The sequence below is a fragment of the Oenanthe melanoleuca genome, chromosome 2 (genome assembly GCF_029582105.1).
Source record: "Oenanthe melanoleuca isolate GR-GAL-2019-014 chromosome 2, OMel1.0, whole genome shotgun sequence".
In the NCBI taxonomy this organism is placed as follows: domain Eukaryota; kingdom Metazoa; phylum Chordata; class Aves; order Passeriformes; family Muscicapidae; genus Oenanthe; species Oenanthe melanoleuca.
The window spans coordinates 16298130-16324539 of NC_079335.1; the positions used below are offsets into that span (position 1 = coordinate 16298130).

Sequence of the window (26410 nt, forward strand, 5' to 3'; positions counted from 1 at the left end):
TCAATCTAGGTGTAACTGTTAATACTTATTCTTGCTTGGATCCTGGCATACCAGTGCACGGACGTCGTTATGGACATGATTTCTCTATAGGTTCCACTGTCTCATTTAGCTGTGATCCAGGTTATAGGCTGAGCCATGAGGAGCCTTTACTATGTGAAAAAAATCACTGGTGGAGTCACCCACTCCCAACTTGTGATGGTAAGGAGGAACAGATTTAATACAGAATATTTTAAAAGATGCAAGTTTTGCCAAGCTGTTATCAGTCACAATGAGTTAAATGCCAGAGCCTGTAAAACCTACATTTTTAGGAAAGAAAAAGAATAGTATGAGGAAATAAATGTCATATAAATCTGTGATGAGACCTATAATCATAAAAGCAAAGAATGATATAGTTATTTAGTCCTGTAGATTACTGAAGGTATGTCTATCTGAATTTATGTAATTGTGAGCTAACTGATTGCAAAGTTTATGTATATCTGATTGCAGCTTAAAAACTTGTGTTTGGGTATCCATCTATGGACACAGATTGCTGACATGCAAAACATGCAATGAAGTTTATTTGCTTCTGACTCAAAAACTTCATTTTCTCCTGTTTCATGATGATCACTCTGTTTCTAGCTTGTTAACAGAGCTTGACACCCTTCAATCACTGTGGAAATTTATTAAGACTGCATTATATCTGGTGATTATTAAATCAGATAAAAGCAGGATCGAGTAACACTCCTCCCCCAAAACATTAAATCTGAAAAATTATCTAACATATTTAGTCATCTCTTGTAATCTGAATTGTTCCTTTTACTGCTTTCCCAGTTGGGGTCATATCAATTATATGTACTATTAAGAAATAAGATTGTTATGTTCATTCAGTTACATTAATTAAGATATTTGCTTCCTAAAATAGTTTTCCTCCTTGGAGCATGGTACATGTTTAAACATATTTAAACACATTTAAACATTTTTAACATGGTTAAAAATATTTCCAGGAATATTTTAACAATTTAATTCTAGGGTAGTATTTAACCAGAGAAAGTCTCCTGAGATTTTTATGAGCTACAGAATGTACATGATACTGTATTTTTCTAATACAGTTCTTAGTGTCTCAGGACACTCATTTTGAAGGAAAAATCTGAGTGAAGACTGATGAAGAAACTCACATGTGTGATTTGCTCTATGGAAGACTATTCATTCCCACTGCATTACTTTCTTTAGAAAATTGTAGGGATTTCCTTGGCCTTCAGTTTGTTTAGTTAGGAAATGCTTTGATTTTTTGTATTTCAGGAAGTTGAAGGTGTCAGTATATGATAATACTCAAAATCTCTGGTGGTAGAAAGGGATGTGAATAATCACTTTGCTGAAAATGGGCCTCTGTAGTCCTGCAATTTTCTAAAATTTTCTAAAATAGTCCTCCTATTTTCTAAAATATTCAGGTTCTTGCAGTGAAGAATTGCAGTGTTCCCACAGTTTGCATTGGGACTATATTTTGCTGAATAGATCACAAAACTAGGATGTGGTTTCTAATGGTGATAGGCACTAGATGATAACCATGTAAAACAAACAGTACAAGCACACTCCCTATGAGTACCGTGCTCTGTTGTGAAATAAACTTACATGTTGTGATCCATTTATTCTTAAGGATGCTGAATTAGCATGCAATTCATTAGGTAAATTATGTTTCTTTTTCTCCAGAACACAAAGCTAAATGGCAATTGTCCATTCAATAAATAGATTGTAAAGGTAGGATTGAGTACATTTATTCTACTAAATTTAATCAGTATATGGTTGATGTAATTTTAGTTTCATTGCTGAATTTTCTTCTCTAAAACAATACAGACTCCTTGCACCCCAGGCAAAAAAGGGCATTTGTTAAATGGGCTGTTCTTTGCATAATCTATGAGTACGGGTTTGTTTTAATCATACCACTAATAAACACATCAGTCACTGTGCATTCAGAATGTTACTCTGATGGTTTCAGAGGAGACAAGTTCCTTTGTGATTGTTCTTTTTGATAATTGCATCTCTTTTTTATAATTACATTGTGTAGGGTTGTGTAGACAGACCATGGTAATTGTGCACATAGGTCATGGTAACTCATGAGTAGGTGCAGTTTGGAGAAGTGAATACAACAGGAAAAATTTTAGAATTCTTAAAGCAAGTTCCTCCTCAAAGTAGAATATGGTGTTGTCTAAAATTCTATTATTTGAAGAAGTGTAAACGAAATTTTTCGTGGCGTTTGATGTTGCACAGATAGACACCACAAAAAAGATCTAAAATAGATGGTTATGAGCTTTGCTGAGAAAGCACTGCTTGTGTTGTGTTGATATCATTCCCATCTATTAACTACATATGACTGACTTTTAACCTATGTATCTGGAAAGCCCTGAATTTCTTGTCTGTAGTCATCACCCAGTGCTAACTAAAACCACCAAATTATATCTTGTAATGCCCTTTCTATATGAATTCTACAAAAGAATTTTGCTTTTAAGCTTTGAATACATGTTAGGAACCCTCTTCTACCCAGTATATGAATTATTGTAGTAATCCCATAAAAAATTACAGGAAAATGAATATAAAAGTTAGATATCTACTTGAGTGTAAAGTGCTCTTCATTTCCTTCATCATAACATGAAATTGAATGCTAATAGATAATTCTTTTTCATTATTTGAATTAAAAATAAATATTGTCATTCCCCTGATCCTCATTTACTTAAGAAAATTTATAAATAGAATTAAAATAATTCAATAAGATAAAATAACTTTAATGTTTATATTGGAAACTCCTAGATGTCCAAATGAAGTAGCAAATATGACTTATGCAGTACATGAGGAAATAATGCAGAGGTGTTATATCCTTTCTGCTGAAATCTCTAAAATAAAAATTATAATTCCATTAAAACAGAATTGTTAAAAAAATCTGCTTCAAATAGTGGTGTAGCAGAGGCCAGAAATGGAAATGGAGAGCATGTCTGGTCTATTTTAGATCTAAATGAGGAGGTCAAAATGCATTTATATTGTGAGTAATCTAGGTTGCACTACTTTCTATTAAATTAATCTCTTGTGTAATATAACTCAAGTCCAAGGTTTCTTTCTTCAAGCTGAGTATGTTAATTTGATGTCCACGTCCTTATTTATTTACCCCTACTGAGCTACTTCCCATTTTAAGATACATTATATTTTCTGTAATTAGGGAAGACAAATGCTGAAGTTTCTTGGTCTATGAAGCACAGTACATAAGATTCAAACTCTAATTCCCTGTTTCAATAATTTTAAAGTCTATTTTATATGCCACTTTTATTATCCAACTGCACAATAAATGAAAATCGTCTCAGAGTTACATTTTTAGTTGGAAGTTAGAATCAATTAAACAAATTAATGTAATGAGGCCTCTGTTTTTGTGCACATATATATTTGTATTTAGACATATATACACAAACATATTTCCATATAAATATATTTTTCTCTTTTTTTCTCTGAAGTTCCTTCTAAATGAGCATATGTTTTCAGTCTTCTTTGGTGATGCTTAAAATCTAAAGCTAATTATTACTTATTTATTTATTACTAATCAATTAAAATGTGTGTTTTTTCTTACCATCACCTCTAAAAACCAAATATTTTTCAATTATGTGTATTTAAAAAAACCCTGAACTTATGGAAAAAAAAGTTGTTTTGTTATTTTTTTCTGAAAGAGTGTGTTCTTGAGAGTATTTTACCTTTCCTGACAAAACTGAGATACATCATTGCATGTTAGTGTCTGAACTGTGGTTGGTGATCTATGGCTAGTCTCTTGAAAAACCTTTACATAAGAAAATAATAAGTGACACCATTTGAAAATGTAAAAAATGCTAATTTCACCAATAGCACCATTGTCAATCAGGCTAAAAAAGTAAACCAGTTTGATTGTTTTTTTAAATGAATTACTGGTGAACACTCTATTGAAATACATCAAAAATGCATTTATATGTATCTCTGAATCTATTTTCTTATATATAAGTATTATTTTCTCCTGATTTACTAAATAACTCATACATTTTCTTCACGTTTTCTTTTTGGAGATGGGGACTGTTACAATCTGATTTAACCCCAGAGAAGCAAAGAAAGCTAAGTCTCTGTGTATTAACTGGAAAGAATTGTGAAGGTTCAAAATATACCCAAAAACGAGATTAAAACCAAAGGAGGTTAGAAGTTGGTGCCAAAAAATGGAAGAAGGAAAGGGAAAGGGAAAGGGAAAGGGAAAGGGAAAGGGAAAGGGAAAGGGAAAGGGAAAGGGAAAGGGAAAGGGAAAGGGAAAGGGAAAGGGAAAGGGAAAGGGAAAGGGAAAGGGAAAGGGAAAGGGAAAGGAAAGGAAAGGAAAGGAAAGGAAAGGAAAGGAAAGGAAAGGAAAGGAAAGGAAAGGAAAGGAAAGGAAAGGAAAGGAAAGGAAAGGAAAGGAAAGGAAAGGAAAGGAAAGGTGAGGGGACAGGGAGGGACAGGGCTTAGGTGGAAGCACATTCCCCACCCGAGGGTCCCCACCATGTCTCGGTGCTCCCCTCCACCTGGTCTGGGGTGAGGGTCCCCCACGGCCGCTGCCACACTGAGGAGAGCAGAATTCCCTGGACTGAGATGTGCTTTGGGCAGGTGGGATGGCCCAGGTGCCTCCCTTGAGGCAGTGTGACTGTCCCTGCAGCTCTGAGGCTCTGTCCCATCGTGCTGCAGAGCTCTGGGGCAGGGTCTGGGTCCCCTTTGGGGCCCTTTATGGCCCTGTCCCCCTGTGCTGGGGATGAGCTGCTCCTGGTGAAGGGCCCCTGCTGGGCTCACTGCTCTCACCAGAGCCTTTCCAACACTCCCAAACCTCTCCCCCACCTTTGGAGAGCCTGGCAGCTGGTAGCCCTGGGGCTGTGGTCTGCACCCTGAAGGTGTTGGGCTTGTGCTTTGTGAATGTCCCCAGCCAGCCTGAGCTGTCACTTTACCTCATCTTCACCAGGGAATGGTGCAGGGCCTGTCAGAGCCCCATTCAGGGTGTGGTGATCTTCTCTGCAACTTTTGTAATACAGTTTTAAAAGTCCTTCATGAAAATATTTATGTCATTAACTATAATACTTCAGTCTCTGTCAGGGATCCCGTTCCTCTCATATCCAGACGTCTTGACACTTTATACTATACTCTTCATAACTCTGAGAGTGACTGATGTCACATCAAAACAAACTAGTTTTAAATAGATAGTACATTGTATTTGTAGACCTCAGATGACAGCAAACATAATTAGTGGTTGTTGAGTTTTCCTGCATGGCATAAAAGGCAAAATGTAAGAGGGTTTTCTATGAATAAGTGTTAAGCTAGCTATACAGGATGACCCTGTGCAGGAAGAGAATATACAAACTGACTTCTACAGTAAAATAGAAACATGTTAAAACCAGAACAGAGGGCATGTGAGAATGAAATGGAACAAACAGACAAACAAATATGAACAAACGTCATAATCTAATGTGAAGTGTCCTAGAAATGTGTTTTGTGTAGCACAGTCACTGTGACAAGACAGCCAAGTACTCACAATTTTTAATGCAAGGGTCGTAGAGATGGAAAACATATCTTATTGAAGTAGATTTTAAAAAGCTTGTCTCATTACTGATCCAAAATCATAGATTCTTATGCAATTTGCCAGCCTCCCCAAGTGAGACCCCAAGAGGAATAGAGCATAATGACAGTTTAGCAGAAGATCAAATGGGTAAAAATAGACTATGAATAAATTTAGGCTGGAAATTATAAGGCTGTTTTGAGTATTGCAAGATTGATTTCCTATAACCACTTTATAGTAGCATGAAATATGGTCTGAAGAGGAACTTTCCTACGAATGACAACGTTAAGTGTTTTTTATTAGAATTATTCATGTATTTTAGGGATGAAGCATGATCTGCATGTCTCCCACTGAGGCATGAGTAGCCTGACTAAAAGTTCTGGAACTGTTTGAAATTATTTGCTTTGAAAAATTATTTTCAAAATATATGTTGGGCCATTTTCTAAGCTAGGCTTGCTTGCTGTCACTTTTTTTGCAATTGTTCATGTTACTGAGCAGAATGAATGAAGTTGCAACAAAAGAAAGTGTAAGTAAGCAACCCAATATTGTAAGAATTTATTTCATCTGAACATCTGAACCAAATTCCACTATTAAATTGGACTCTTCCTCTCTTCATTCATGGTTATCAAAAGCTTCCTTTTTAAATTGTTACATCATGTCACTTTTATATTTAATTCTCTTTATTTTTTGTTGTTTTATTCTCATTGTTATCGTTGTTTCATATTTTATTTTATTTTATTTTTATTTTGATTCTCAGTATTTGGAAAATAGTAATGCAGGCATGCCTTGATTCAACTTCTCCAATTGCATTAAAAGAGAAATTTTTAGTTAGTGTGTTAACATAATGTTCCATTTTCCACATTAGAAATCGAAAGCAGTGCTTCAGTTATTTCCTTAAATTCTACTTCTACTTTTTCTTAGCTTCCATTTCTATATAATCAGATTAAGTGAAACAAAGGTAGAATTTGGAAATATGCGTGTTTATCCTTTGCTGCTCTTATTTTTATGTGTTCCTGTTTTCCTTTGCACTCTGAAAAACAGTGAGAAACTAGTAGTGATATTACATGCTTGGGCTGTTAGCCATCTTATCAGGGCCAGTTGCACATCTACTGCTTCAAATGTGTCAGCTTGGCTTTATTTTCTGAAAGGCTGCTCCCTCAATGCTCTTTTTTGCCATCTGCTAACCTTCATAGAGTTGCACTGAAGCCCTGATGGCATTCCATAGATGTTTTGTCACTCTTTGTATTCCTGAAAGGTTCTACAAACACCCCCTGTAAAATATATTATTTGTTTGGTCTATATCTCATGATTATAAAAACTGACTCTTTTGTTATTGAATGGATGAAGTAGATAGTTACCATCAGGAACTCCAATAACATGCTGTCACAGCCCTGGCTGTATTTTGCTAATATCTAAATATAGCAAGATCAGATGATAAGGTGGCAGTATTTGCCTTCACTGTCTCTTCATCAGAGAAGTGAGGAGGAAAATTAATATGGAAGGAGGTTATTTGCCTGTGGCAACAAGGAAGAGATTGGGCAAATGTGGTCCTAGAATGTCCTATTTCAGCCTGTGGTACTGGATTTGCAAATTTCCATCTTACAACTAGGCCAACAAAGGCTAGAAAGTTGGCAGGAGAAATAGCACATACAAAGCAATCATAAGGCTATCCAGTCAAGTAAGCATGTTTAAAACAGAAATATAGCTAGGTAGAATTATTGAACAAATTTTAGCTAGGCAAGATAGGGCAGTCTTCATCATAGGATAGGATGAAATTCCATTTCTGATAAAAAAAAAAAAAAAGTGTTAATAAATATATACTTCTTTTAGTGCCTTGAACAGAGTGATAATATGCAGTGCCATAACCTCATTATGAAAAATAATTGATCTTTATGAAAAGATTCCACAGTGCTACTGTAATGTCTGGAAAATGCATGTATTTCATTGACATAAATGTCTGCTTTGGTACAGGGTGAGACTGAAAGTGCATTCTGGACATTCTCTTGATTCTCTGTCTGCTGTGTCCTCAAATCAGTTATGAATTTACATCTACAAGCAGAAAATTGTGACATGTCCATATGTTCATTCTCAAATATATGACATTAATAGCAAAGGCATCCTGGGTGTAACTTCCATAATTTACTCCATCAATGTATAGCAGGAATTGCCATAAGCGACATAAATATCAAGATATAGCAGAAGAAAGAGTATGATGCAGCAAATTACTCACAACACCTTTCTCCCGAAGTGTGAGATGTTTGAGCACATACTGCAAGGCCAAACCTCTCCCCCTTTGCAAGTCACACTGTTGAGTGCCCCACAGGAGGGGTAGGAGTGGGTTAAACCAGCTAGTGCAGGTGGGGCAGCACCTCTTAGAAAGAGGCATTGCTCCTCCAACCTCTGACAGGCACCTTCCCTCTCCCTCATTGCTGGGGCAAGGGTGGGAAGCACAGACATGAGCAAAAAATAGGTGAATGATTTATTATAGAACAAGAAGAGGGTTTGATGTTTATTTGGGTTGGAGTTACAGAAATGTAGCTGCCATTTACATCTCTCCAAAAGTGCCTTTGAAGACCTTTAACATCTAGAGATAAGAGAAGAATTTGTGTTAATTACTTTGGAAGGGCTGCTCTTATCAGTCAGCTTTACTAGAACCGTCTAGATTATTTGACCTGAAACTGGTGACAGGAGTTGACTGTTTTTATTCTAAAATATTTCTGCAAAATTATTTTGGTAATGCGTATAATGAGGCTAAGGAAAATAAAAGGAGTAGATGCTTTTAACCTTGAGGAAAAAAGAAATAGAACTACTCATTTGTTTTATAATGTATGCCCTTCTGAGATAATCTATGTTCAGAGAACTCTGATGCAATAACTTCATACTGAATTTTAATAACTGTTATTGATATATAATAATTCTAAAATGCAAGACTCTCCCTTACTAAAAATTACTTGATTAATGTTGTATTTTAAAAACCCTGGAATAGAAAATCATTAAGCCGTTCATTTTTACCAGTGTTGTAATGACTAGATTTTTGTATTTTGTATTAATTCAAGCTGCAATTTAATTTCTGTATTGCTCAATTACCAATTACTTTTATAAAGTTGCTAATGAAACAATAAAAATGCTTATTCTTATATTGGAATCTGTCATTAGCAGTAATATCATCGATATAAACACATAACCAATGATTATAATTGTATTCATGAAACCATGTCAACCCTCCCTGCACAAATATTTTAAGTAAATAATTCTTCAATAGCCAAGATCCACTATTTTAACTCTCCAACCTTGGCTTCTGCTTAAATGATATTGTTTGGCTCTGGGTCATCTGCCTTCATCTCTCTGCTGAACTTAATGATTTTCACAGAGACTCCAGAAAATCTGAAGAAACAGCTAATGAAACTTGATTTTGATTTTGTAATGCATGTTAAATACAAATTAATTAATCATTGATTGCATTTATTTTTCTATTGTATAAAAATGGCGAGTAGTCATATCTGAAATTGCTCTGATCTGAAATCATTTGGGTTACTACTTTTAAGTAATTTTAAAGGCAGAAAATTTTAAATTTGTTCTCTCACATTATCTCTTATCTGTATATTTTCTATTATTTATATTATTATTGTTGTTGTTATTATTTTTTTTGTTTCCAGCTTTATGTGGTGGAGATGTTAGAGGACCTAGTGGAACAATTTTATCCCCAGGTTATCCTGATCTATATCCAAATTCACTGAATTGCACATGGACTGTGGATGTTACCCATGGAAAAGGTAAATAAATCCTTTTATCTTTTTCCAGCTTTTTAAATATGTAAGTCCAGTATTCTCTGCTCTTGAAGCAGACCTAGGTTAGCACCAAAGAACTTGTATTTGCATTGCTGATTTTTGAGTTTGTTTAATTTTCTTGCAGTAACTCCTAGAATTCCAGAAGTAGAGTAGGCCCTTATACTTCCCACAGAATGAAAAGTCCATGAGAAAGAATTATGTAGTGACTGATCACAGAAGCTGAAGGATGGAAGGCTTTTAAGGAAAAGGTGCCTTTTTTCTTGAAGGTAGATTTCCAGAAAAAGGTGTAATACTGATTATAACTCTTCTCTGAGAGATTAAATAATGCTTAGGACACAAATGGAAGCTGGTAGCAAAGTTTCCTAGAAATAATGTGTCCTAGTTGCTTTCAAATGACAGACTTTGGTACTAGATGAGATGGATCATACTTTTAGGTTTCTATTTGTATTTTATATTAAGTACGGGAGAGGCTGCTTAGTACTCTAGTGCTGTGGGTGGAAAGAGCTAGAGAGTTTTAATGTTAGGGGAAGGAGAAAGAGATAGATGTCATAAGGGAAATTGAATACAAAGAGTAAGCTGATAAGAACACAAAAATGAGAATTATATTGTAACACTGGAAGGAATACAGGAGAAGAAAGGAAGAAGGAAGGCAAATTTAATTCTGAATTTCATCAGTGTTCTCAGTGAGGGAATGAAAAATGTTGCTAAGTATTCTGATGATGTATTCCTCTAAGAAAGAGTTATTGATAACATAAAAATAAGACTTCAGATACACAGACTTGTGCTGATCTGTGATCCCCTTATTCTATTTTGTACAACTAGTTTGATAGTTTCTCATCTAGATGTTAAATCACTCTGACTGGTTGTCCCATTTAAAACTCCTTAAAGCGTTAGAGTGGCAAAGTGTATCTCTCAAAATTATTGCTCCAACTGTTCCATAGTCTCTCTTAATGCCAAGTGATGCCTTTGTGTCAATGTAATTTGATTTTAAATATTGACAGTGAAAAAGCCTCCTGAACTTACTGATGCTACATCACATGCTACATTGCCTTTGTTACCTCTAGGCATGATACATGGTTTTTAGAGTTGTGGGAATATAAGGGACTGTCTATCTTTTGTTCTTCTGGATAAGCAAGAAAGACTAATAAAAAGTGTAAAGAAACTGTTAGACCTGTAGTAATTTATCTTTGACTCTGTCTGAGAAGTCATTGGATAACAGTTCAAGCTTTATAATCTAAGAATTGAAGGCAAGTAGCAGAGATGGGTAAGATTTTAGCTTCATAGGGTAATACATGACAGAAAATGATGTGAATTCTACAGTAAAAATGAGGTCAGATGAAGTCACATTTTTTAGGATTCTTGAAAGATATTTTATTAACGCTTCCATTTCTCTTAAATTAAAAATGATATTATGAAGATAAGTACTTGGGAAGTTTTGGGAAGTTTTTGTGGGTTTTTTTCTTTTCTTTTCGAGAAAATGAAGTAGCCTTTTTATGATTTACCTTTTTTCCTAAAACCTCAGCTAGAGAAGTACTTAAAAGTTGGGATAAATAAAAGCTGAAATTGGCAGTAACATTTTATGTGAGGCTGTTGAGAAAAGTCATCATATATAATGAGACTCCTGCAAAAACCAATTTGCATAAATAAAATATACAGAGTATAATAGTACATAATACATATAGTAGTAGTACTATTATGTACATAATAGTACATAATAGTACAAATATGGATATTTGTATATGCATATATGATGTGATGCATATGTGCACACATATTCATAGACTCACATTCTTGTTTGATTCAATGTCATGCAGCATTACAGTCTCGGGGCAGAGTAGCTGGAAAGCTGCTCAGTGGAAAAAGACCTGAGGGTGACAGTGGCTGAACATGATCCAGCAGTGAGCCCAAGTGGCCAAGATGGCCAGTGGCATCCTGGCCTGTATCAGAAATGATACAGTGATTGTATCTCTGTACACAGCACTGGTGGTCCTGCGTCCGGTTCTTCAGTGCAAGAAAGACACTGAGGTGTTGGAGCGTGTCCAAGGATTGGACATTAGGAGAAAATTTCAGTCATTGGAACAGGCTGCCTGGGGAAGTGTCATCCCTGGAGCTATTTAAAAAACATGTTGATGTGGCACTTAAGGACATGGTTTAGTGGCGGACTTGGCAGTGCTGGATGTGGTTGAACTCGATGATCTAAGTGGTCTTTTCCAACCTAAATGATTCTGTAGGTTTTACATTATTGTATGGAAATGTTATTAAGGAAAAACATGAAGCATGAACGCAATGTCACAATTTGACTTGGACATTTTGATCCATGCTGCTCAAAGAGCTTCTGGAAAAAATTGTAGCGTGGGTATTTGCTCCGAGTAGGAAATAGTGTGTGAAATCCTCATACTTTGTACTTGTTGGCAAAACGCTATTAATTCTTTAAGCTCTTCCTGTTGCACTGCATGAGGAAGATAGCTGTCCTTTTATGATAATAAGTCACAGGCTTATTTAATTTAAATTTCTAACAGTTAAGTACTATGTCACAGTGAGCTAGTCAATTAGGACACTTCTGTATTTAATGGAAAAATGCATATATCTTTTGGATATGAGTCATTGCACCTTGCAAGGGTATCTAAAGCAGAGGGAATGAACTATCCTCTGAAGGTACCTGTTTATCATGGAATATCCAGCAGGTTAATATAGTCCCCAGATGAAGTGTCTATGGAGAGACTGAATGACTGAGGTTTACATACTTACCATTTAGAAAAATTAATCCCATACACATAAATGGGTTATTTTAATGAGAGAGAGAAATAAACTTTGTTCTGGATATCTCATTTTCTGCTCTATTTCATTGCTAGTATAATTTCAACTTCAGAAACTCAAAAAGTATCTTCTATTGGTTACTAACTGAGATGATTTTTACTTCCAAATATTTTGGGGATTTTTTTCCACAAAGTTTTGTAGTTTCATGTCAGACTGCCAAGAAAAAGTCTGTAACTTGTAGCTCCAGGGTGCTGTGAGGTACTTTCTTATAGACACATCTTTATGTTACAACTTCATACTCCTATTACATAATAACAGGTAATTAAATGCATAGATGTAGTTATGGTGTATATTATATGTCTGTATATGTTGATTTGCTAGTAAAAACAGCTTCTGTGTTTGTATATACTGTTTTAAATAACAATATTGCAGTATAAAAATATGTGTTTTAATTTTACTTTTCAAGTAAAATTCTAAAATTTTAGAATTAATTTTTGATTTGTGTTCTTGTGGACAAGCATTATGATTCTTGACTGTCCATTAAAACTTGATATCATTTTCTTTCATTTAAAAAAACGTGTTAACTAGAGAATTGAACATTTATTTTTAAAATAGTTAATATGTCTATTAATGACTTTTAAGAAGAGAAAAGGAAGCACCTATTGACAAAGTTATTGCATTTTTATCTGTGATTAGAATGCAATATAAGCATATGGTAAAATGAAATTTGTGGATTATCATACCACATACATATGGAGTATGTTTTGAAAAATTTATTATGAGATGAGTTAATTAACCCATCCTCCAACAGTCTGAATTGTAACATAGAGAAGTGACATTTTGCGGTTTTATGTCTTCCTATCTTCATTTCAGATTTTAAATATTCCCCTTACAAAGAAAGGCACATGTGAGGTGGAATGAGAAGGAATCTACCTGAACATATCTTTTAAAATTCTTCCCCAGAGAAGACACAATCTGTCACACAGCATATATTAATGTGATTAGAATATTTTCTGAAGAAAACCAAATTGTACAGCTAGTGCTGTATTATACCTTGGGGTTTTGCTAGGAAATGTCATGGCAATCTGGAAAATTGATTGAAACATTCCCTTGAGTTAAACCTTGAGTCTGATGTTTGAACAATACTCAGTGAAGCTCCACTGTGATTCACAGGAATTCCATTATTTTGGGTTACTACCAAAAATTTTCTTCTGTATTTCTGATTTTGTTGTTTCAGTATACTTGCATGCATAAAAAGGGCGAAAATTAATTTGGAGTGCAGTAAAGGCAACAAATACGAACTGTATTTTGATCTTATTCTGTATATATATATTTAACATGGGTTTTTAAAGAGATCTTTTCATGTGAAATCAACACTACATCCTATATGAAATAAGTTAAAAAAAAACCCCAGACATTTAAGAATTTATTAATTCCAAAGCTAAATTTATATGCGTTTGTTCAAAAGATATGCAACCCAATCTCAATTCCAGAATTCTGTGTGTGATTTTTCCCTATTTATTTTCACACAAGCTGGGAGAATGAAAAGGGTGATGAATGGCTTTGCTCATGCAATTAGTAAATTAGGATTTTTTTAAAAGCCAGAATAAGTCTTTTGGATTATTTATTTTTACATTAGCATAAAATAAAATCTAATCCAGTAATTTCTATGAGTACTATTAAGTAAAAATGTGTTTTTCTGGATCCAGAGGGATTATATGATGTGTGTGGAGTTTTAGGAACAGAAGGAGGTATCTACTTGAAAAAGCCGAATGGCTCTCCAGTCTCTTTAGAGGGAAATAAAAGATAGTGGTCTCCAAGATCCAAGGTTTTTCTCTGATTGCTGCCATCCATATGTCCAGCTGATGGCAATACTAAGCATGTGTTCCAAAATATACAGCTGGTCACACAGACTAACAAGGATAGAGGAAAGTGTCTTATTGGCCCGTGTAGAAACACCAGCAGCACTGAAACAGACATGAGCACCACAGGCAACCAAATCCTGTTGCTCCACACAGGCTGAAGGGAAAAGGAGTCTGTTAGATGTGAAACTAACATACACACATGCATGTGCTCCCTCAGCCTTCCACATTCTGATCCAGGAGCTGGGCTCCAGATTCTGCTCCTACTAGGTTCTGCCTGGTCTGTGACCAATGGCCCTTTTTCCAGTTGTCCCCTGATCTCAACCTGCTCCCCAGACTATTTCTTTACTTTTTGATAAAATTATGTTTAATTGTTGGCCATGACGGTACCCAAAGGTCATTAATCTTCATCTGCTATGTTAATTTGCAACCACATTAATGGATCATCCTAAGTATTCCATCATCACATATATTTGGAGACTGAATCATTGGTTTATAACTAACATGAAAAAACTGAAAATGGTATCACACTAGAGGTGTCCATAATCATCTAAGGTAACCTAATGGATTCTTCTGTTTAATTTTCTTGGCTTTTCAGTGCATTCTACCAAAAGATCATGCTCTAACCCTTGGTAAAACATGCAAAACTGATTTAGTTGTCTGACTTGATCTTTAAGTCTTTTTATTGCTACTGTGTTCCAGGAGATATCTTCCTTTCTAGATGTGGGATTTATATATCATGATATTATGATATTATATTGACAAAAAATTGTATTGTTGACATATGTCACACCTTTTTAGGAGACCTCACCTTTTTTGGGAGGAATTGGTGCTGTTACTATGTGTCATTAGATTTTAATATCATATATTTTATAATCTTTCCTTTCACTAGTGGTATTCAGGATATAAGGATACTGGTGATAGTAAGAAATAAGGTTTGCCTCTTTTATTCTGCCATTACCTGTTTGTATTTTTGAATATGCATAGTGTATCATTGTATTTTACACACAAATGGAAGCATATATCTTTAAATTCTAAAAATCAGATGTCCATATTTTATAGCTAAAGGCAAAAGTTAAAGATGGTGTCAAAATAAAACCTGCTGCAAACATATTTTATTTCCAAAATCAGGACAGATGCTAAATTTTAGTAAAATTGGACTATCTTCATTTACCAAAAGATGATTCATGATGCGATGCATGAATTTTAACCTTGGCTTGGTTACACAGATGTTAATAGGGTAACATGTAAATTTAATTCTCCTTTTTCTAACAGGTGTGCAATTCACCTTCTACACATTTCACTTGGAGGATCATCATGACTACTTACTAATAACAGAGAATGGCAGTTTCACACAGCCACTGGCACGCCTGACGGGCTCAGAGCTTCCTTCACCAATCAACGCTGGTCTCTATGGAAATTTCAGAGCTCAGTTGCGCTTTATTTCAGATTTTTCAATATCATATGAAGGATTTAATATTTCTTTCTCTGGTAAGGACATACCTGTAATATCTAGCTCCTGAAAACTTTGGGTTTTTTTTTTCTCTATTATATAGATATATATTATAAATATAGATATGACATATATAGATATATGTCATATAGAGAAAAAAGTATTTATTTTGATGAACACACATACTGAAAAATGATATTATATTAATATTTTCATAAGCACAATAATTTCAAAGCAATTGAGCCTCTGTGCCTCTATAGAGGCAAAGGACACATCTGTGCTACATCGTAAATAAGATGGCAGTTAACTGTAAGCCACATTACAGTGTGGGGATGAAACAGAGCTAGTCTAATTTCAGTTACTGATATTCCAGATGAGCTGAACTGTCAACTATGTAGTTTTTGTTGTGCCATTTTTTAAATTTGTTTTATTTACTGGAGTTATTTATGACTCTTACAAGAATGACAAATCATGTTGTGTCATGCATCTTTAAAACATTGTGAGTATATTAATTGCATTACTTTTCAATATAATCTAATTATCAATTTAACATTCACAGAATAATTTTGCTTTAAAATACAATGCCTGTATTGATATTCAAGTGGAAATATACAGAAATTACAAGACTGCAAGATTGCATATATGACTGGTAGAGAACGTGCTCTCATACAAACTTACTTGCTCTTGTTTTCAGAGTATAATCTTGAACCTTGTGAAGATCCTGGGATCCCACAATTTGGTAACAGAATAGGATTTAATTTTGGTGTTGGAGACATTCTGACATTCTCCTGTTCATCTGGATATCGTTTGGAAGGAGCTTCAGAGGTTATTTGTCTTGGTGGTGGACGACGAGTATGGAGTGCACCTCTGCCAAGGTGTGTGGGTACGTGGTCAGCTGCTTTCATTTGCTTGTGTGTGTAGTCATTGTCCATGGACTTGCAGATTTAGAGCATGGAAAAGCATGGTAATGCACCCCTTTTTAATGTACTCTCATATTCTCCATATCTCCTTAGTCACCTTTTTTAACCTTTTTTAGTGTATTTAGTATTTTAAATGGACTTCACAGTCTATATTTGAAAGCAATTCAAATTGAGGGCACAATGCTTACTCTTCTTATTTGGATTAATGGGTTAGGAAAACTGGGTATGAATTTAAAGCATCATTTTTCAGTTCAAATGTCAGGTATTTGATTTTTTTGTCAATGCAAGGTTCCAAGAAATACCTGTATTATAAAATTGTAGTTAGAGTATTTAGACCAGATTTATTTCATAAAAATAAGTCCATTTATAGGAGTACAGTCAACCTGGACATCCTATATAGCAACCATATCCTTGGAATATCCTTAGAACAGTTAATCTGTTTTTTAAATGATAGTTAAGATAATTGAGAAGAAACACTTTCTGATTATTCCTACTTCACACTCTCCACTCACTATAGAGGTAGCCTATATATATAGCTTTGACTAGCAATTTAGCTTTAAATGGCTAAAGAATGTTGTTTGAGCTGAATTCTTCCTGAATTATTTGATTTTCAGTCTTGTTGAGAGCTGTTAAAACAATAAGATCTCTAAAAAGTAGGATAGTTACTTAGGTGCCTGCATTATTTTTATTTAAGAGTATATATTGCTGAAATTTATTTGAGTATGTACTATATGGAAAAGTTAGCACATGAAAACATCTGTATCAGTGTGCATTTAAAATATTTTTTCATACTAAATTTTTGGTGAAACATAAATGTCTTTCAGATGTTGATTGCATAGTAACTATGGATTGATTATCTGTTTCCTCTTATATGTTGTTAGTTACTGTATCAACATATTTAGGGTCAAACCCCTCATATGCTTATCTCAGTATAAGCAAAAATATGAATTTTGCTTATGCATTAGCAGCATTTATATATGTACCTATAGAAGAGATTATTTAGAAGCTCAGTCAGAGCAATGGATGAATAAATGTTCTTTTTGTGTTGGAGTTGATGAATTTTTAACCTTAAGATTAATAATGAATGTGTGCACAGTCAAGAAGACAGTTTAAATTTCACTAATATATTTCAGGAAGTGTTAATATGAAATGAGTTGGTAAATTACAAGCAAAAAGAAACTTCCACAGCAGCATAAATGTAAAAAAAAATTGTTATATTTCATGACATAGAAAAATAATGTTTATATTTGCTTGCTTGTTGGGGGAAAAGAAACAAGCTGTCACACAAGGAATAAATTCTTTTCTAGTCAACATGTTTCCTCCTCACTTTTGAAAATAAAAGATAGTCTCAACTAGAATGGCTTAATTAGCAGTTTTCCCTCCATATGTATCCAGCCTTTTCAGTCTTGTGCTTAATTTATGTGTCATAATAATGAAATTCAAGCATGACAAGAGTAGAAATTCCTATTAACACTCATATTAGACTCAAAATTTATGTATTGTTATTGTGGCTCATGTTTGGCATTTTTTGTCAAAACGATTAATGAGATGTAATCCTTCTGATATAAAGTGCACTTTCACACACATGCAACATCAATTGGGAAGCAACCAATGCTCATAGTATTTGTGTTCAGATTGTCAACACAAGAATAAAATGCAAAGAAGATAGATAAAGTAGAAGAAGTTTGGTGGAATGCCAAGCATCCCTGTCTGGATATAACAAATGCCAATGTGTTGGGTTTTGAAACAGAGTAGTCAATCATAATCAATTCTTAACCAAATAATTTGCCAGAAAATTAGAAGCTTTTCTTATTTAGAAGATGGATAAATACTTGTTATGTATTAATTAATGTTATTATTCAAACTATAAAGATAGTATTTTTAAAAAGAAAATGACTTAAGAAATGAAATTTTAAAATTAGGAATTATTAAATGGAAAGATAGTGTTCAAATAGAAAACAATTATATTTTTACTGAACTTTTAAAGCTGAATTTCTCAAATGATAGTATTATCTCAAATCAGTAGGTCTTGATGTTGTGCTGAAACAATTTTTATGGTAAGATTTTTCTAAAAAAAGCATAAAGATTTTCCATTTTTCTGTTCACCATGTGATGCAGCAGTTCTTGGGGTAGATATCTGTAGTCATGGGGCAAGCATATATTTTAATGGTAGCTGAAACTTTGGTGTGTTACCCACTCTGTGTTGGCTAACAAATCCAAAACACACTCTGTATGAGTTACTACAAATTAACTACAACACAGCCAACAGAACAAGCTGTTAATAAATGAGTGTATCTAATGATGACAGAAAAAAAGTCCATAATCTTTGAATTGCTTGCTTTGGACTTTTGCATGGACAGTGACAAGGAAGTCTCCTTTTGACTCCAAGTAATACATTCTTTCAAAAATACCTACAAGTGAGTATGAATGCATGTTCAGTTTTGTCTTTATAAAAAGCAAACTCTAAGCTCTGAGTGGTTCTAAGGAATCAACATTTCCTTCAGTATGCTAGGGGTTTGTCTCCAGCTTGTGATACAGAGCAGAGAAATAGTCTTAAGTTTGTAAGTATGGAGCTGTTTTCTTGGGTTTGTAGTGCCTCTGAAATGTTCTGATGTGTTTGGAGTTCAGATGTTTTTGCCTAGTTCTCTTTATAATTTTCAATGCCATAGATAGCTTGCAATAATTTTCCTGTAACTGTGTTACAGGTAGGGAAAAACGAGCAGTTATTATTGCTCTAAAGGGAAAAATAGTGACATAGATAAAATTAAACTTTTCTTATAATCAATAATGGAATGAAGATTATTAAAGATCTGTTAAAACTCAGTCATTCCTTAGTTTCATTATTTATTTTAATGCTATACTCAAGTGATAACCAAATGCAGTGTTCATATTTAACACACATTTCTTTCTTGGAATTACTTTTTTTTTTCACTGAAGTTGTTCCTATTTTGCCAGGATTTCTTATGTATTTTTTTTTTCTCTCTCCCTTGCCCTTTACCTTATAAGTCTATTCAATAGCCAAATTGTATTACCTTTCACTGTAATTGTCATGTCTGACTTTATAAACCTGAAATTGTTTCTATGTCTGTGTAAAATAATCTGTTTCTTCATAGCTTCCCAATCATGTCAAGTCTTTTCCTTTGGCTTTCTTAGTGCCATAAGGTTTCTTTCCAGACTGCTAAACCTTCGCTGGGAGACATTGACTTTAAAACTCTTTTTCTTCTGTGCTACTTTCACTTTTTCTGTTCATTCTTCTCAGTAAGTCCTAAACAGTCTCTGATTCTGGACTTACAGATTTCTAAGGATCTATGCTCCTTGAAATTATAAAAAGCAGGCAAAAAGACATAAAATATCTACAGGCAAATTCATTAATTTCTGTAATGTTGCATACTTTTCAGATAATACTGTATATGAATTTTTGCTGGTAGAGATTTTTTTTGTTCACTGATATAGCTTCTTTGACAAGCTTTCATTAAGGTGCTTTTCAAAGAACACCAAGAGCAAACATTCCAGAAATGTCTGAAAAGTTATATTGTATGAGAGAAAATAAAATTCAGCATTGACTGGTTATGCATAAATATAGAAACAAGGAAGGGAAAGTTCTAGCACAGATACATCTGTAGTAAATTCCCTAATTAGCAGGAGAACCATTAGCTACCCTCTGCACATCTTATGCTATATCCCATTACTCTTGTTCCATCTGCATAGCTCTGTCCATTTCTGTGCACATAAAACATGTAAGATAAAGATTGCTTTTAGTATATTTTCCTTCAAAAAATGTCCTTTTGCTAGTTTTGAGATTTCTTTTAATACATGGAATGTTTGGGCAGCATGAATTCTGAGTTTAAGGATTGTGATATCCAGTTGTAAATGTCATTGATTCATCTCAGAACAAATGAATCCTAAACGTTCTTCTGTTCATCAGAAGTAAATTTATTCCCTTAAATATTTCTTTGGTTATTTGTGAATGTGTAATATGTCTGTTGTTTTCTTCAGGGATAGGATTCCTGAAAAAAGTAAAATACAGTCATTGAGGTCTCACCATATGTTTGCATATTAGCATTATGATGTGATAAGATTTTTTTTAATATTTCTTATGTATTTTTAGATTTTGCATCAAAGTTTAACTGTTCCTGTTCCCCATGTGGAAATTTTTACTAAGTTCCAACAGCTCCAGAAGTTCTTGAGTTACTTTGTGGAGGGGTTTATTTGGTTGTTCATGTTTTGGGATATTTTTGTTGGTGTTGGGATTTTTTATAATAATATTAAATTAGTTTAAAGGAAAATCATGCCCACTGGTAGCTTGAATTCTTCTAATATAGAATGTGGGTTTTAAATGCAATTTGCCTTTTTAATATTAATGCAGATGCACATTTGTCATGCTATTTCTTCATCCTCCTTTGATTGATTGCAATGCAAGAGCATATTATTTAAAGTATATGGGACTCCTACCCATTCTTGTCAGCTGGAGCAATCAGTTATGAAAAATAACATTAATAATGTAAGTAATTCTTTCCAATAAAAATTTCTTTTGTATTCGGCCATTAGCCACTTGGCCATTGATGTAGAAATATCATCTTTTTGTAAAATTATTTTTAGGTCATAAATACAGGATCTTCCCAGATCTGGAAACACCGTCATTCATTATAAGATAAATAATGTAGTCATAAAACAGAGAAAGTATATCGAAAATAAATTTAATACACAAATAGCCACAGGAATCTTTTGATGTTCAGATCAACTAGGAAGAAGGTACCTGTATTGTAGATACATAATACAAAATTTCTGTTAATTGTTTTTGTCTATATGAAATGAAGTCTTGTATTTTGGAACAATGTAAAATGAAAGGGAACCCCACTATTCTTACTGATTGAAGAAGACAATGTTCTTTTCACTTTTTTTATCAGCAAAGAGTTCCCTGTATTTAACCTGTCAGAATATAAAAGCTGCCTGGAAAACTTGTGATAACCTTATGACTCATGCTACTCACAGAAAGAAAGCTTTAGTAACAACTTAATCCTTTCAGAATTTCTGTGCTATCGTCTGTTTTGCTGCCTTGTTTTGACAAGAGTCTATTTTCTGGTTTCTGCCAGCCTCCAGTTGAAGAGGTAGAACATCTGAAGACAAATGGCTTAATAAGAAACTCTTTGTTGAGCACTGAATTTAGATGCAGTTTCTGAAGTCCTGCTTATTTACAATCTAGTACAAAGTTGTTTAAAGATAAAATCCTTTTTGGAATGCTTCTGCCTACTTGGCCAGTCAAGCTGTTGCATTACCCAGTCTCCTAACCAAGAGATACCATCTGTACAAAACACAGAATGTTAGATGTAGCTCTTATCTTTTGATTCTAAAGGATTGCATTAAAGAAAACAATTTCACTCTGTCTGAATTTTGATCTGTAGGAGCACATCGTGATTTTTGAATTGATAATTATTTATGGCAAAAATTTAATCAGCTAATTGTGAAAAATATTGCAATATTATCTTTCTTTTTATATGTATATTTTTTTTTTTTTAATTTTTTTTTTATTTTTTTTATGAGAAATTCAATTCATTGAAGAATTGGGTTCAAGTGGTTAAGTTACCCGAATAGATGCATTCCATTCCTTGGTTACAATCATTATGACATTTCACTTGCTCACAGAATTTAAATACACTAATAAACAGCAGTTAAAATTCATCTGTTTTATTATGGTAAGGTGCAATGAACACACATTCATAGCCAAAAGCATAACAGTCTTGTATTGTAATTATCTTCTCATAGAAGTTTTTACTTTTCATTACTTTTCCTTTGAGGTTTTTGTTTATTTTCCTTTCTAATACCAAAATGAATCTATTATTTTTGCCAAAGTCTCGAAACAGTAATTCACTTCAGTAATCCACTTACTGTTACATCCTACTACTATTTTTTTTAGGCTGAATTAAAGCCTTTGTGAAAAAATATCTGGGTGTGAAGTATTTTTCCTTTTTTTTTTTATACAAGAAGAGTGTGTAGGGCAGGTTCTAGGTTTCAGCTGAAAGAAGTAGAATTTTTTTAAAACCTCAAGACTTTATTAATAAAGCAGCCTGATTTTTATCTCTGTTGATGAGGAAATATTGCTAAAATGAAGCATTAATTCATTAACAAAATATTTGTAAGTTCTGATAACATCTCTACATATGATTTAAAGAAGGTTACAGACTCTCTGATCCACTGTAATTTTTCCTTTACTTATGAAGTACTAGTTTGTCACCTCTTTTCTCTCTTCTGTTTCCCTATTTACACATATTCCCTAAATTTTATCCTGGTTTTCCTCTTAAGTCTGTATTTATGTTTTACTCACTGTAATGCCTTTTCAAAATTATTTTCCAAACACTTCGAAAAAATTGCATGTGTTTAATATTTGGATTTGTTTTAAACTTTAGAATTCCATCTACGTTACTTTTTTCTGACACTTTTTTACTCAGCCACTAAATGTAAATAGAAATATTATGGTCTGTTTTTATCTTTGCTGTAGTATTAATATCAGAGAACAGAAAGAAACTGTAAGTCTCCTGAAGCTCCACGTGACTTTAAACAAGATAACCACCTGTTTGTGTTTATAGACAGGAGTGGAGATTCTCAGATAGAAATAGCTATGCTGTAGTTTGGAATGTCTTACAATATTAATTGTGGGCTTTCCCAGTTTGATTTAGCACTTGTTCCAATATATAACCCCAACTCCTGTTTTTGTCTGAGCATGTGTTTGATGCTTTGGGGTTAGTTATTCATTTGTGGTTTTTTAAGCCGTAGTTTGCACTGACAGAAGGCAAGGAGAAAAGCCAGGAGCTAACTGTTGGTTTTTGAGAAATGTACAAAAGAAGCAACTGTTGTAGACTGGTCTGTGTGCCTCCGTGGAACTGTGATGATGATATGAAACATTATATTTTGTTTTTTGAGACTGCTTTTACTAAACCAGCTTTGTCTGGTAACACAAGATACAAAGAATGACAGAATGGTTTGGTTTGGAAGGAACCTTTGAGGATCATGTAGTGCATCTGTTTGCCACAGGCAGGAACATTTTTTAATCAATCATGTTGCTCAAGCCTCATTCAGTCTGATTTTGGACACTTCCAGGGATGGGACATCCACAACTTGGAACACAATATTCTTTCTCTAAATTCAGAAAATCATGTTAATGAAAACAAAGACATGAAACATGATGGCATGATGACATCCTTTTTCTTAGCAGAAAACTTAGCATGATTCTAAAATGCTAGTTAAAAATGTCCTAACAGTAAGCTTACTGCTGTGTTCAGATTTTAAAAAATTGCTTTGAATTATAGCTCTGACGTATCCCAGAGTTGTTGGATCAACTTAATACCATAATTACCTTGTGCCTTTTGGCTTTTATATCCCTCTGGAATGGGAAAAGGGATCTCACAATCCTGAAATTACAATAATCTCACTCCTTTCTGTTGTAATTCAAAGTGACCTATGCATCTTTGAAATAGCAAATACCCATTTATTTGAGAGTGCGTAAAAGGATAGATGTGATCACGTGAATAGAAGGTTTTCCACTTCTGCCTAGATTGTGTGTATCCAGCTGTTCCAGGACAAAATAATGTCACCTGAACTATTTGGGTACTTGTTCTATATTGCTGAATTAGATGTAGTCATCAAGCATTTGTTCTTTGATCTGTTCCTGACTTGGCTTTCTGTGCAATATCTGCTTTAGCTGCATACAGAAAGGAGTAGTTTTTTAAGCTGTTTTTTTTTTTTTTTTTTGTCATTGCTGACTTAATTTCATATACAAAGTATATATTTCAATGTGCTGAATGTTGCTCAAACAAGGCTGGGGTGGAAATTATAATAATGTTATTAAAATCAAAAGATTTTAGAATACACACCATAGTTTGCCTAAACATCTTTTCAAACCATTAAGATAAAAACAGTTTTGCAGAACATTATTTATTCTGTGAAATTATAAATCATTTAATTTCCCAGGTTAAAATAAATGAGATTCATTCTCACGAAAGTAGGTAAAATAAGTGGGAGGATTATTGAAATAATCCTGAAAACAAACAGAAACCCAGAAATTTAGTGTTGCAGTTAAAATTAATCCAAATCTGTTAAAAAGAGAGGAAATACTCTTGCACTGCACTATAATGGCCACATATCAAGATTAAGTAAATAGGGGAGCAAAGAAGTGTAGTAGCGTCTCAGTATCTATTTAAAATATGTGATAACTAAATGCTAAAAATTACTTAATTATGTATATAATCCAATACATAATAGGAAGTGAAAGTTAGTTAATAATGCCTAATGAAGCATTGCCACAAGTGTTTATGTGTCCAAGTACTTTTGGGTGATTAAATGAATTGCCAGAATCTTGAATTATAAAGTTTATTTCTTGAAATAATAACTGTATTACTTGAAAATAATTAAATTAACTTTATTTTCCCTGGAGAGTTATGTTTTTCTTCTTTTTTTGCGTTTGAAATTGTTTTTTTCTATATTTATCTGGTAGCTATAACATAATATTTTTCTACTGTAATTTACACCATTGACTATGTTGGTTATCTTGGTTAAATAATAACAGAGGAAAAATACCTTTTTTCATTAATCTGTGTGAAAATGTATATATCTTCACATATATATATACATATATTCATGTGCATGTATATATAAATAAATACTCATATAAATTTATAGAATTCTTCTACTGTATTTTAATTTGCATGTATATGAATTTCAGTGTTGGAGACATTAAAAAAATACAACAAAATTCAAAGAAGATCCTATAAAACAATATGATTATGAAATGTGTCATTAATATGATTTTAACTCACAGTGGTTTTTGGCATATTTTTATTAAAGTATTGTAATTTAGAAATATTCTTGTAGCCTTCAATCACTGTCATGATCACATACTTCAAAATATATTTTTGATATTAATAAACATTAATAATATTGAACTAGGTTACATTAACATTACCATTATCACCTTTACTAAAAATATTTATGTGTTCTATTAAAGCATGTCTTAACTTTTTTGTTTTAATTTCAGCTGAATGTGGAGCCTCCACAACAAATAATGAAGGAATCTTATTGTCCCCCAATTATCCTCTTAACTATGAAAACAACCATGAATGTATTTACAGCATTCAGGTACAAGCAGGGAAAGGAATCAATATTTCTGCCAGAACATTTCACTTAGCCCAAGGAGATGTTCTTAAGGTATGTATATAATCATGCAACTTATTTTTGATTTCTGAATTTCTAGTACCTCCCCTCACTGAGGTTTATCTATCTGCAATATTACAGTACCAGGTAAGTGGATATAAATCACTTCTTACAAAATATCTTTCTAAACTGGTTCTATTTTTAGGAAGTTAAAAATTAGGCACCCTCAGGTGCCCCCATAATCTGTTTCTTAAGACATGTTTTTCTGACCAGAGATAATTAAAAAAGAGGTTGAAATAATGAAACAAATGTTGCCTTCATGGTTATTTGTATTGTATTTTTAGTGTTACATATTCATCAATTACGTCTTTTAATTTGTTTACTTCCACAGTATCTTCATAGCTTTGCTTCATAAGCAAAGAACAATTAACCAAAGGCTACTAGATACCCAGAATTTTCAGATATGTTTATTTTATATTAAAATTGTTGCTTATTTGAGAGCCAAGTGGATGCCTTAATTTTTACAATTATTAATTTTGAAAGATTTAATTTGAAATATGTTTACTATTTATTAAAATGTAAGTAGTATGGAAAAAAAAAACTCAAATCAACCAATGAACCAACCAAATCAGTTGTTCCAGTAACTGTTAGACAGAAAAGAACATGGATGGAATTTTCTCACGATTTTTTATGTTGAAACCATTCAATTCTGTTTTCTTAATTTAAAAGACCATTGTGGGAAGGAAGCTACAGTTATGTACAGTTAGATACATATAAAGGAATATAAAAATAAAAAAAATCAATTCATTTGTCCTTTTACTTTCTTAATCATTTAATGTACATATTTGAAAAGATCTAATAATTTACGAATTTTCAAGTGCCATTTGAACCATATAACTTCAAATGTTTAACTAGATAATCTTAACTCTGAGACTTAG

General features: G+C 33.3%; 1 protein-coding gene across 3 annotated transcripts in view; it reads left to right on the forward strand.

Annotated features, from left to right (window-relative positions):
- CSMD3 (CUB and Sushi multiple domains 3) overlaps positions 1-26410 on the forward strand; it is a 578246-nt gene that overhangs the window by 346426 nt on the left and 205410 nt on the right. For all 3 annotated transcript variants that reach the window (XM_056483904.1, XM_056483905.1, XM_056483906.1), the window contains 5 exons: positions 10-198; positions 9205-9321; positions 15231-15446; positions 16103-16291; positions 25357-25526. In XM_056483904.1, the coding sequence (XP_056339879.1) occupies positions 10-198; positions 9205-9321; positions 15231-15446; positions 16103-16291; positions 25357-25526 (881 nt within the window). The remainder of the gene's footprint in view (positions 1-9; positions 199-9204; positions 9322-15230; positions 15447-16102; positions 16292-25356; positions 25527-26410) is intronic.